Below are 14592 nucleotides of genomic sequence, written 5' to 3'. Positions count from 1 at the left end.
AATAGTATGCAATCATTTCATCAATGTTTTGTCATGACGTTGTCAAGTTAAACAATATCGTCCGTAAACCGACTTTACAGACAACCAATTTTTTTTTTTTTTAATTTTTTTTTTTAACCTGGAAGGAAGAGGTCAGGACCTCCCCGCTGGCTTCGCTCCTGCTCCGTGGGACTCTGGCTCTTGAGAGGAGCAGGAGGGGGGGAGGGAAGGGCTGGGTTCAAGTCCCCGTTGCTCAACTGGGACGACGGGACGAAGCTCTCTAATCTCGGCACTTGGCGGCGCCGCGGAATGCGAGGTGGGCGCCACCAAACAGCTGTTTTAATTTTAGCCGCCGGTCCACATATTTACGTTGCCCCCCGAGTAGCGTTTCATTTCATCTGCTCCTGCACTCGGCCAGACTGCCAAGCTGTTATGCTGGCAATAGCACCTTGTTCGCCAGCAACGTTTATTTCCCAGGAGGGGTTAAAACCCCCGCAAGACAGGATCATGCACGATTTACAACATTTACAAAGGTACAATTACGCCATTGTAATGGCGTATGTTCACGAAAATCTTGTGAAACAAGCTTCCCCATCGCAAGGCTAATTCAAAGAACGTAGAGGATGATACGAGTTAAATTCCGTAAATCTAGGGAGTTGCCAATTTTATAACTGTGCTTGAGTGAATGGGAAATAAGTGTGACGGATATATGCAAGGAAATATTTCCCCCGATAAATGCTCGTTAAACAATTTAAATTAAATTCGGCATGCCACATCCAAAATACACGTTGAAAAAAAAAAAAAAAAAAACAAGAAAGAAAGTTAAAATCAAAATGTTTAGACATGATTTGTTCGCCACGTTCATTCATTTCAGGAAAAGTTAAATATCTAAACGACGCCTAACTTCTCGCGATTTTGCGTGTATTTGAATATTACACTTATTTATCCAGATAATTGACATGTCATTGTATTATAATATCTCCCCTAGATATTTCCTCATGTTACTCTATACTTTATTATTGTTGCTGCAAGAAAGGTCTAATAATAGTTTTTAACTGCCCAAAAACCCTAACTTCTACAATTGGAGAGACGTAAATTGTATGTAATACAAGGGTTACACATTTCAAGATGTGGCTTAATTTGTGAAAACTATGCAAAGGTAGGAATTATTTATGACGTCACCATCATTGAGTCATAAGGGGTGTGTGTGTATGTATGTGTATGTGTGTGAATGTCTGTGTGTGTCTGTGTGTCTCTGTGTGTGACAGAATAGGTAGATCCTATCACTTCACTTCATAAATACAATATATACATAGCTGAACGACATTTAAACTTATACTAAATTATCTCACAATATTATAGCTCTGCAAGTGCGCGTCTACTACTAAAAATCTCATAAAACCCTCACAATTAGGGGGGGTGAGGGAGATACAGGAACAGAAAAACGTAACATTGTTTTCAACAGATTTTATGCCATAACATTTCTATATTGTTTAATATTGCATTTTTGTTTCAATTATGCCAAATGTCACACACAAAGTGATCGTCGATGGCTATAACATATACTGTATATTGACGACAATATCACAGTTGTAGTCATTCCCAAACATTAATTCAATTCTAACACAAAGGACTTCATAGCAAAAATAAACTATTCGTAGCAACCAGTTTCTATAAACTTCAGGCATTCCACTAAATTATATGCTATGTTTTGGCAAAGACATTTTGATAACTAAACGATGTAAATTAGTTATGGCCTAAAAAACATTGAAATCAATATGGCTTTTCTCTGTTCCTATCTCTCGCATTTAAAAAAAGAGTAAGGAGTGGTCAGTTTCGAATAACTCTGTCCGGTTTTGTTTTATCCGCGCGCCGAACACTTAAGCTGTACGCCTTTCGATCCTGCGGCGAATCTAAACTAGGCACAAATTGCTACGATAACCTTCACTGGCGCCACGATAGAATAAAAAATAATAATAACCCTCGTACCAACTGCTGTCGAACTAGTTTCCCTCAAGGATAAGCCCGTCACATTCAAAAGATATTCCATTCACACCAACACTTATTCCCTAACCATTTTTAAGTTTCCACTACTCAAAGAATCAATACACAAGCACGCAGAATAATCAATTTGTTATGTTGAGGAAAGATAAAATAAAAACAGCGTTTGAGGTGTAACTTTACAGATAGATGTTTAAGAATGTGTGAAAGAATGAAAATGTGCAAGTATGCGAGTGCGTAAGAATGCGAGTGTGTAAGTATGCGAGGGTGTAAGTATGCGAGGATGTAAGTATGCGAGGGTGTAATTATGCGAGGGTGTAAGTATGCGAGGATGTAAGTATACGAGGATGTAAGTATGCGAGGGTGTAAATATGCGAGGGTGTAAGTATGCGAGGGTGTAAATATGCGAGGGTGTAAGTATGCGAGGATGTAAGTATACGAGGATGTAAGTATGCGAGGGTGTAAATATGCGAAGGGTTAAGTATGCGAGGGTGTAAATATGCGATGGTGTAAGTATGCGAGGGTGTAAGTATGCGAGGGTGTAAGTATGCGAGGGTGTAAGTATGCGAGGGTGTAAGTATGCAATGGTGATAGTATTCAAGTCATATCGTGCGCCACTCCTGATCGTTGCATTTTTCGTTACTCTCTGATGTCATAACATCGAATTAGCCTACGGGCTGTAGTGATGCTGCACAAAAAAAGGAACGCAATGGCACATCCCGGCTTAGCCATACACATTACGGTGTTCAATGGTAAAGATTACCGAGAAATCACTCCAGGAAAATGGTGGGTGTAATACTTCAATGTTGCTTACCGTGGCCGATTCATTCTAAAATGACATTGGCTTGACCTTGCTGTCGACGAGACAAAGTGGAAAAAAAAAAGCTGTTAATAATTGCAGCTTTTTAAAATGTTTAATTTCCCCCTTGCCAAATTCGTATTTTTAGTCGCATACCTTGAACAGGTTTGAGCAGACTGACTTTTCTCTAACCTCAATTTACCGAGTGCCGTCTAGTTTTAAACACAATTCAACATTTATAAACTCGAACTTACATTATTCTACAAAAATAAATGGGGATTGATTAAAGTTTTAAAAGCTTCTAAAGTCTTTTTGTTTTGCTCCAAGGGCAAAGCAATCTCGTATAGGCCTACAAAAAAAAATTACTATCTGTATATGACATTACATGGAATTTCTTTTTCGTAATTTGTAGGGTTCGTGTGCTAGCATTTGGAATCCATTAAGCCACGAACATATAAAACTATTTTCCAAATTTCAAAAGGTGATTTAAAAGACCAATTAAAAACGTTTTCAAATTCGCAAGCATTTTTAGTGAAATTTTTCTGCAGGCAAAAACATTTTTTGTGGCCCTGTCATACAAAGTTTCGTCTCGAGACTAAGTAGGATGCATCGGGAAAAAAAAATTTATGAAGAAAAAAAAATGTTTTTATTCTCTCTGGTTTCATAAAAGATTCAAAGAATGCACTGGCGAATAAAGTAACATTCATGATAAAATACAAACAAACGCCTGCAATTCCAGTTTAACTACCAGCTAGAAAAAGACTTTCGATCGTGTGATAAAATAAAGAATGATGTACATAGAATATATATGATTTTGATACATGTGTTCACCCATTTAAAATCAGTGTATTCTAAAGAAAGTAATTTTGTGGTATATATATTTACCGCAGTAGTTATCCAATTATAATTATTTCTCTGAAAATAGGTTACAGTTTTAAATCTTGGATTATAATTGGACGCGGTGAACAACTTTATGAGGTATTCGCGAACCACACATCGCCCAAGTTGTTTTATGTGCACCGAATAAGCGCTTTGGTATTTCACAACATACAATATTTCCCAACTTCGTACAGTGTGTAGCATGGAGTAAGGAACTGTCAGATGACATGCTGTGGCGTAGTTGAAGTCACTTCCTACCAAACCATCGCTATATTGCAACGCCCAAAACATCGCGTAAATGATGCTGACCAAGCCTGATCAAGGTTTACAAGATTAATTGGAATTTCCATTTCCGTCGTCAAATAAAGTCACTTTAATAAAATACAGTATTTTCTTACAATTTTTACTCATGTTTTGGGTATCCGGTAACCATTCGATGGATAAATGTGGTTTCATGGAGTTTCCATGTACAGAACCCGTCAAAAGGTTGAAGACCATTACGATACCGCCTCTAAGCACAAGGCTCTGAACTGGCGCGCAGTCTTCTCGTCGTCACAGGACAAATACGAAATTTGAGCGATGATGTAACATTATATGGCGGAGAAATGAAGATAAAGGTGTAATGCAAGTCCCTTAAGTGCCTTTAAGAATCTGTACCGGTTGTTTTACGCCTTAAAATTACCCTGAAAACATACTTTTTTAGCTATTTTAACATTTGTAAAAATACAGTTTAAAAACTTAATCCGAAATCAAAAGTACTTTACAACCCTCAGAGAATTCTTAAATGTTTTCCGTAAGCAGACCCCACTCGGATATCTTGAGTAGTTTTGAAATCGCGTTGTTTTTCCTGGAGCTCTGCGCACCGTGTGTGTGCCCGGGCAGACGGGGGCCCTTAAGCCCCTACGTCTGTATATTCGTTTTGGTAACAAATGCCGTAACTGACGTTTTGACGTGTAAGATACCACATTGCGATGACAATAGTGTATTCAAATGGTCTAGAATCAAATAACCAAACAAATAAATGCTGTAAGCATAATAAATATTAGTTTCTACGCCGTGTACCTAGTACGCATCAGGGACGGGTTTAAAAGGAGGTAAAAAGGAGCCCGGGGGGGGGGGGGGGGGAAATTCCCCACCCCAAAGAGCCGAACCTTGCAGGAAAAAAAATGGAACGCTGTTTATTCATATCAACACGAATAGAGTTGTCAAATGATAGACCGGAAATAAGTTTTGTATCATTAATGAGAAATTTATACTTTTTTTCGAGGAATTTCTCAATATGAAGTTGGCAACACTGCTTGGTAACTGTAGTGTTCTAGATAGTTTCGCGCGCTGTAAAAGTAAACAAGCAGCAGGGCTGAGGTAGTGAGTTTTGTTTCGGAAAAACAATGTTTTTTGTGAGCTGTTTGACTGCAAGTATTACTGCAGCATGGTGAGAGACTCTTAGTGAAATATAGCCTACTGTAGTTACAAAAGAAAACTTGCATTAAAGTTAACACAAGTTTGTGTGAGATATCCGTGTAAAAATCTTGCAATTTTATAGAGTTTAAGTCAAGGAAGCATTGTTAAATAAAGTAGAACAATTTTTGTGCTCATAATTGGACCCTAAGGTTAGTTTACAAATGAAAATCTTCCCAGGAGGTGATTTGGTTTTACAGATATGTTTTAACATGATTTTTAAATTGTTTTAAACTGAATATTAATTGTATCTGAAATGATTGAGACACTTATAGGCTTTTCAGTATTACAAAGTTTTTTTTTTTAAATAGTGAAATATATATTTTAGTAGCTCTATATCGCGATACCGGCCAAGTACGGAAGCCTTATTACGCCGGCAAAAAAATAGTAGGGAAAAAGAATGACGTCATGGGACGTTGGCCAATGATAATAAATTGAATGGTGGAACGAAGGGAAATATTGATGTAGTATTGGCAATAGTGAAAGACAAAATATCACCGTGAAAAAAAAAAAAAAAAACTAATGAAAGTGCGAGTTTTGGAACGATAGTTGCAGTATTTTTTATTTTATTTTTACGAAGAGTGAATTAATACGTTGATTTGAATATCATTATAAATTGAAAAAAAAAACCATAAGTACGAAATAAGCATTGAGTAAGTAATAAGAAATTTGTTGGCTATATGGGGTCATGAGTTTAATAGTGCCGAGAGAATAGGAAGGTTGTGTTTATTTATATTGAATCACTATAACGGTACACTGTAGAGAGAATATGTGTGCTTGTAATTGCAGTAGTGACTAGAAAAGTGACGGTTCGTGTTTTACGATATTAAATAAATTAAAAGGTGGGATTTCAAAAACAAATTTTTTTTATTCAAATTTATTATCTACAAGAGAAACATTGACAGAAAACGATTATTGCTATAGTGCTAAGAAATGTAAATGTGTTTATGGCTTTTAAATGTTTGTGATTTGTAGTTTTATGTGTATTTCGTTTGATGAGTTACGTGAGAGGTGTTTTGTGTGTTTAATTTGCGATGTTAGGTGAAATAGTTGCTTTGGTTAGGTGAATCATAAAAGTTATTAGGTAATGAAAAAATGGCTCGTTTTCCTGTAGGATAGTTGTGCAATAGTTGCAGTGATAAAAACAAAGCGAAAGGTTTGGTAAGAGTATGTCGGCTAGTAAAAAAAAAAAAAAACTTTAGTGTATTTTATTTTTAGTAAACTAACAATTATAGGTGGAAGGTATCGTAAAGGCGACTAATATTATACAAGGTCTAGTTTGTTTTGCGACAGCGGGGTTTCATTTGTGTAAAATAAGAATTTTCGTGATTAAAATTTTGTGGTATCGTGAAATATAAAATAGTCCCACCCGGTCAAGTCTATTTTGCGATACCTAGATTTAAATAATTACCTAAATTAAAATGATAGATTGTATTTTAATCAGTATTGTGAAGTAGAATACAGTCCCATCCGGTAAACTCTATTTTGCGATACCTTTATTGTATTCCTCATAATTTACCACATTTCACGCAACTTTTATTTTCCAGTAAAATTAATTTTTATAATGAACAAGGCAAGATGCTAATTTTCCCGATAACGCCATAATGTCTACACTCAGAATTTTATTGATAATATAATAGAACCGCGGGGAGGGGATTATATTCTAGTTTACGAGACTGGAAAAATATATTTTAAAAATGAAATGCGTGAAAAAAGAGCATGTTTTTTGTTCGTCGCTCAAAACCTCCATATTCCCGCCCTTGTACCGTGAGAAAGTAAGTGTGGTAATGACGTATGCGACGCCATATTGTTGACATCATGTATTGCTATGGTAACGCGATCTATAAAGAAAGCAGGGGGTGGTAATGACGTATGCGACGCCATATTGGTGACATCGGTATTGTTACGGTAACGCCATATAGAGAGAAAGTAGGGGTGGTAATGACGTATGCGACGCCATATTGTTGACATCAGGTATTGTTGCGGTAACGCGATCTGAAATAGCCTACGGCTACTACTTACTACACGCAAGTGTGTTAGCGTTAATAGTAATGTAAGATTTTTTTTTTTAAATCTATTATCTTTGAAAGATTTGTGCGATGGGAGTGCATGACTAGATGTAAGCTTTCGGACGTGCGCCATTGCAAAGCAAATGTATTATGTCTGTAGAAGAAAACTAAAAAAAAAAAAAAACACAAAAGACAAAAACACAAATTAAGCAAAAAAATAAATTGCTGTTGTCAACAGGATATAAACGCCACATAATGTTCCATAATATTTTGTAGTTTTTTCTTCTACGGACATACATTTGCTTGGCAATGGCGTATGTCCGAAAGCTTACATCAAGTTTTTTTTTTTATCTACGTGTGTTTTTTTTATTCCTTTTCGAAATCCCCTTCCCCTCCGAAAAAAAAAAAAATTCTGAATCCGCCACTGAGCACACCGGGTGTTACCTCTGGTTTCAGGACGGCGCCGGCCGCAGAGGTCGCTCGCCCACATCTCGCCGCCTGAGTATTGCAGTGTTCTATGTCCACTTTTTAGGTTTTTTATGCTATGGATATGGACACAATATTAATATTAGTATTCATTTGTACTATATCCACACACGTCTACGCACATAAAAATGTTTGTTCTTAATTTAAGACCAATATTATTTTGTTCTGTGTCATGATATTCATAGTTGTTTGAACTTTCAAATGCTTATATCTCAGTTCCGACTTCAATGGACATAGAACACTCCAATTCTCAGGCGACGATCTGGCGACTCTGGCCGCCGCGGTCAGCCGCACGCAGACCTTGGACCCGGCAACAGCGCTGACATCTGCACGCACCGACCTGTCGGGTTCCCAGGAGAGGGGGAGCCGTGCGTGACCGCCACGGCTTCACACGCGCGTCAACAAGTGAAACCTGCTTGCGGCGTACACGAGTGTGCAAGTACACAGGAGGGTCCTGGGGCCCGGAACCATACTCCCTTCGGGGATTTAAAAAAAAAAAAAATTGTAGTTAACTGTTCCCTGATGATGGCGACTGCAATGCCGACCGAAACGTCGGTGAATTATTCGTAAAGGACGCGGCTACAACCCAGAAGCCCAAGCTACTTCAGACAAAGCCTGCGAACGTTAAAAAAAGCAATTTAGCTGTTACAAAGATACAACTTTGTAAATATTATTGTAATCCACGGTGGGCAACAATGGTATATTTCCTCCACACAGTACAGCCCTCCCACACAAAAGCGGTAGGCTTTGTGTCTCCGATTACAGACTATATTTCATGCCATGTATTTATTAATATTAATATACTTATTGTATTTATACTTTTGTCTTAACTAAATCATGAAAAAAAAATGAACTAACAAAGTTTTAAAAAACATAAAAATAAAATATAAGATGTCCATCCAGTTTTCTTTTCTCGAGCAAAATCATCACTTATAAAAAATTTTATGAGTAAATGTTGGAGTGCTAAAAGTCTACTAATCCCTGAAATTTTAGTGTGACAAACAATTTCCTTTTAAAATCCCATTATAAAGAATATTTACTCGTAAAATAAGATATAATGGTTTTACTTGTTCCCCCTCCTTCGCAAGATCCTGGCCATAGCCCTGATACAAGCGTAAAGTGTGCTATAACGCAAACATGCCATCTATTTTTTTTCTGCCAGTAATTTGATGGCTGAAAATGATGATAAATAAATTCGTTCTTCGATAAAATGTACACTGAAGGTTCACAATTGTAACAATCATTGCGACGAATAAAACTTGCAAAGAGATATCTGACAACTTACAGTTATATGACTACTTTATTCGTTATTCCTTTTTCCTCTCGCCCAACATGGAGGCTCCACTCCCGAGTGTCGACTTATACAAATATTTTTTTTTATTTAAAAAAATCTTTAAGTATGATCATAAAAAATGTGTGCGTTTTTTTCTTCTTTCCTGTGCGTGAGTTAAGAACTATACACAAATTGTAAAAGTACCTACTACATTTATTATGCACGAAACCATTGTCACGGCTACCTAATTACCAAATTGTCAAATAATCTTTTTTTTTCGAATACAGACACGATTCTCTCTTTTCTGTCGATCTCAAAACTGAAACTCAAAACACTGCGCGCGAATACCGGCTTATCGCGACGGAAAAATGTTCTCTGAAACATTCGTTTGCCAGCCACCTGAAGCCAAATCAACATTTCTACGCGGTAAAAGTTCCATATCACGTATCCATTGATCCTGTATACATTGATTCTGTGGTACATGATGATAGCTGTTTTAATTTACTACGTCGAAAGATGCTTGACACACCAACTAGTGATACAACAATGAGTTACGAATACGAAGAAATAATATTCCATAACATCTGACATAATTTGATTGTATTGTGATATTCAAGTTTTTGTTTGGCCACAATCATTCCACGTACTAAACTAAAACAACAAGCATCATGTACCACCGGGATCAAACGGATGAACTTGGACACGTGATATGGAACAATTACCCAAGAACGGCGCGGCGTCACTGTTACTAACAATTGAAACACTCGTATGATAAAACAAGTAAATAATTAAACATAAAGCCGACTAACTACACAACACGTACCGCAAACAAAGGACTTGCATTACGCAACCTAGATTTATGACTAACACAATGAAAAGTGTGTGTTTGACGCATGCTATCGTATGCAATTTTTTTTTTTTTTTTTTTGCGTGCTTCCATAACGGTACGCTAAAGTGTCGACGAGAAAACCGTCTATTTTCTCGCTGAAACCTTGAAAGTTTTCACAAAAATACGACACTACAAGACTCGCGTAACTTTTTTTTTAAATATATATAAATTAGGTATATTTGGAAAGTGATAGTGACATGCATTTGTCAACTAAACTGAAATCACATGTGCCAAAGATCTGACCGGCTGAAGCTCATCCATGGGCGAAGCCAAGAGGAGGGGGGGGGGGGGGGTTAGGAGTTCAACCCCCCCCCCTCCTTAACACCAAATCTTTAATTAATTTCTTATTCATCACTCAAACAAATTTCATATTAAAATTAATAAAATTTTTACCATTACAATATTTAAATTTAAGAACCGAAAACTGCTAAAACAGCACTATTCTACACCTTAAAATCCAAGTTTTACCGGGGGAGGACCCCCAAACCCCCCGCTTTAATATCGGGGGGCCCATGCTTCTTAACACCCCCCCCCCCCCCCATACACAAATCCTGGCTACGCCACTGAGCTCATCACAACGACATTGTTGAAGCAATTGTTGAGGGGTTGCTCACCTGTCGTTCTTGGGGTAGGTCGGGAAGGTCTGCTGACTCAGCTCCTGGATTGTCTGCAGGGTCTGCGGCTCCGCAGATATGCCCTGCGCCCTCTGCTTGCGCGGCCGCAGCTGCCGCCGGTGGTTGGTCGCGTGGTTCTTGTGCACCGGAGACACGAACACGCTCTGGAACTTGTCGAGGTGCGACCTCAGCTCCAGGATCTCCTGCTCGCGGGACCTCAGCAGGTCCTCCAGCTGCCGGATGCGCGAGTCCTTGGACTCGAGCAGGCCCTGCAGCTCCTGCAGGCTGCCCATCTTCTCGACGACCACGGCGACGGCGGCGTTGTTGTTGAGGTGGTGCGTCGTCGTCGTCGTAGCCGCCGTCGTCGTCGCCTCGGCGGTCGCCAGGCGCAGCGACGACCCGCCCTCGTCCTCAGCGAGACGCTGCGACGAGAAGCACAGGTTCTCGAAGCACACGCGCATTTAAGCAGGCCGGGACGACGAGGGAAACGAGCATCGAGCACCGAGGTGGAAGATAGTCCCTCGCCCGGACGAACCGATGTGACAAACCGCCTTCGACCGACCAGGTAACGCGACTGACGCCGACTGCGACGGGCCCCGCTATCTTTGGCAATGTCGCTCACTTCACCGACGAACACACACACACATGCGCGCGATCCCACAAACACACTAAGCTTCGTCCTTTCCCTCCCCCCTAAAATTCCCCACCACCGATCTTCTTCTGACCTATCAACGAGAATTCATTCTCCCCCCACCCCCCCACTCTTCATTCCAACGAACGTTTTCCCCTACTCCCGCGCCCAACTACACGTGGGGGCCTTTACCGCGAAGCGATACTGTTTTGTTTTCCAATTCTACTAACCTCGAGAAGAGAAGGAAAAAAAAAACGCAAGGTTGACGGCGCGACGCGGAAACAAGTGCCAACCTGCCAAACGACAGTTTACTTCTCCTCGCTTCGCGCTCGGCCGCCGACTGCTACGGTTGGCAACTCTTCACGACGATCGTTCCGCGCCCACACACTCCTGCCGTCCGCTTGTTTTTTTAGATTTTAAAAATAACGATATCCGTACCGAAACGACTCACACGAACACACACAAACACAGTAATACAACTACACTATTCAGCCTCGTGCTCGGTTTAGCCTTGCCGTCCGGTGGCACGGGGACGGGACGGAAAAAAACACGGCGAGCGCATGCGCAGAACCGGCCGAACGACAGCGCCGCCAGAGCCATCTAGCGGCGCGCAGGCCGAACTACGAGGCAATAAAACGCGGCACGGAAATAAAAAAGAACCCGACGACCTTGGAAGTACAGCAGGGTTCAGATAAAAAGAACGGCCATAATACCAGTCTATTTATAGCGCATACTTTTTTTTTCTTCATTGTTTTGTGAACCAGGCGAGCCAACGCTGAGAATTTTTATGACGCGTACACTCTTGAATGTTGAGGCATTTCAAAATATAACCACTGATGCGCCAAACGACGAATGGAACGAAGTTAAAAATTTAACAATCAGTCATTTGAAAACAAACACTATTTCTTTCCGAATGTAATTTTTATAATGATTGTATCTTTTGGAATTTTTATAATATCCAAATGTGGATTAACGTCTCAAATACGAGGCTATTATTGACAAATGCCACTCCAGGGATACTGGGGAAAGGATTCGGCTATGGCCGACTGAAGAACAATCACAACATTTGCATGGATAGTGATTTAATGAAAACAAAGGAAAATCGAAATCAAGATGGCCGAACCGAATCAAACTCGATATGCGTGTACAGTGTCTTACCACTGTGCCTCTTCGCTCCGTGTTAGTATCTCGTTTTATACTTACATTATAGAGTAACTGATCGTTCAAACACGAGTATATCTTAAGTCTGAAAAACAAATAATTTTAATTTACGCAAATGGAAATAACTTTCTTGTGATTTAATACCATTTATTCGAGCTATAAATATTCACGCAATGTATTCAGCGAAAACCACCACTGATAAGTAACACTGTTCGGGTATTTTGATGGTTCGAACCCACATCATGTAAAATATTTTATAACGATTCTTATATTAATAGAAGTTTAGTGCGTGATTGTACTAGTGTAGGTTGGTTAGATGTTTAATTTATCTCTCTACGCTAGTACAACATTTTATTAGATGTAATTAGATGTATATATTTTAGGTGGCTTCATACAGTAACATACTGACTTCACTGATATTTTGAAAAAGTTTTCATAACTTCTGGAGGGGGGGGGGGATATATCCTCCCATCTCCCCCATCCATGCCTCCCCCCCCCCCCCCCCCTGTTCACGGCTAATACACTAGTTCACTTCGCGTCACACACACACTAGTTCACTTTTTTTTCAGTAGACTCACCATGTACTTGAAGTTTCTCCTGGGACGGACTCGAAGCCTAGTGCCATTTTAAGTTAAAGACAAAATGGTCCTTTTTTATAGAAATACTCGTATGTTGTAAATGTAGTGAAGAAATTTTGTTTTCGCATTAAAAAAATAATAAAAACTAGTAAATATTCTTTGAAATATTGATTATCTTTCTACGCGTTCTTTGAATGATTCTTGCAATGTGGAAGATTTATTAAAAACATTTTTTTTTGGTGGACAAACCGGATGGTAGGCGAGCGATGTGACGTCACCTCTTAGTACCCCATATTTGCGCGTTGCCAGTTCAGAGCGTTTTAGCTTAGATTTGCGCCTCGTAGCGTCACACTTTCCGTCTCACCTCACAAACACACACAACATGCCTAGCTAGGTGGTGGTTCCTCTACCTGTCAGAATGTCACGTGCCAGTCAGCTTGGGCGGGTCCTATGCCATTCGCGGACGACGTGTTCTGGAGAAATTATTTTCCAATATGGCCGTCGGAAACGCAATCAGAAAACGCAAAAAAAAAAGTTGGAAGTTGAACAATACTTGCTTTGCGTTATTGCGCCTCGTTTAGTTTATAAACAGGTACACTATAATGTAGTTTGCTGAACATTTTGCCGTGTTTGAATTCAAGCACACAGCCATATGCTTGCGACACCGCATGCTTTATTGCTTCTGTGATGTACTGGAGAAATCCATATATATATATATATATATATATATATATATAATATTTGTATGTGCCAATCAAACAAGTTATTTCCATTAATTTTTTTTGCCGATAGACCAATTTCATTCCAATAAAAACTTTAAGCTGAAATTAGTAATTTTGCACTCTTATTTAGTGAAACACGAATTCACGGTGACCTACTATTTGAGATTCTGCCTTTGTTTCGTAAGTTACTATCAGTATCTACGAATTTGATGAATTTGTTGAAACTTCCTTATAAGCATGTTTGATTGTTAATCCCAGTCTTTGAATTACTTTAATGTTCTGTCAAATGTAACCACAAAACGCTTTTCAAAATGGTGACTTTTTTTCACCTGGAAGCACTCGAGAGGTGCACAGTGCCTCTCCCGTTTCGGACAGCCATGGTGACTTCACTTCGGGGCACAAGTACGGGGTAAGTATGTGCTTCAGGCCAGGGGTGCATTTGCGCTCGGGTTTTAACCGACTCGAGTCGTCTCTGATGTATACTACCCATTATGTTGCATGCAATAAGCTGAAAACTTTTAACATAGACAGAAAGTTTTGCATGAAACACAGTTTCAACTTTTACTTTTATCAACCCCGTTTGACGGTCACGATTTTGCAAGCGCGAGCGCAAGCCTTTCAGTGAGGGGCTTCTTAATTCCAGAAGGGGGGAGACCCCCCCCCCAACCCCTCTTCAGGGATCATCACATCCCGTGCTTCAGGCTGACTCCGAAACGGCCAGAGGACGGCTTCTGAGTCAAGTGAAGAACCAGGAAGCACGTGTGAAGTAGGTACCTCTTCTGCTCTGCCTCAAGTCGCGACTGTGAATACCGACCCGAGTAGTTACCTCAGGGGACGCACCACAAACGCCGAAATACCACAACACCGAAATGCCGAATTGACCACAACGCCGGCAGCTGGAAAACTGCTGTGTACCACAACGCCGAAATACACTAACGCCGAAAAATGTCATTGCAGGACTGCCACAAAGGTTAGGTTAGGTTAGGTTAGGTTAGACTAGGTTAGGTTAGACTAGGTTAGGTTAGAATAGGTTAGTTTAGGATAGGCTAGGCTAGGTTAAGTTAGGTTATATTACGCTAGGTTAGCTTAGGTTAGGTAAGGTTAGGTTTGATT

The 14592-nt window shown here is 39.7% G+C and overlaps 1 protein-coding gene across 1 annotated transcript in view; it reads right to left on the bottom strand.

Moving 5' to 3' along the window:
* Positions 1 to 11085, bottom strand: part of LOC134543019 (cGMP-dependent protein kinase 1-like) — a 273913-nt gene extending 262828 nt beyond the window's left edge. Inside the window, exon 1 of the mRNA XM_063387698.1 lies at positions 10388 to 11085. Within this exon, the coding sequence (XP_063243768.1) occupies positions 10388 to 10848 (461 nt within the window). The 5' untranslated portion in view covers positions 10849 to 11085. The remainder of the gene's footprint in view (positions 1 to 10387) is intronic.
* Between the last annotated feature and the right edge of the window lie 3507 nt (positions 11086 to 14592).

This window comes from Bacillus rossius, assembly GCF_032445375.1.
Source record: "Bacillus rossius redtenbacheri isolate Brsri chromosome 9 unlocalized genomic scaffold, Brsri_v3 Brsri_v3_scf9_2, whole genome shotgun sequence".
NCBI classification, from domain to species: Eukaryota; Metazoa; Arthropoda; class Insecta; order Phasmatodea; family Bacillidae; genus Bacillus; species Bacillus rossius.
The sequence above is the reverse complement of the archived record's forward strand: the minus strand, read 5'-3'. Positions and strand labels throughout refer to the sequence as shown.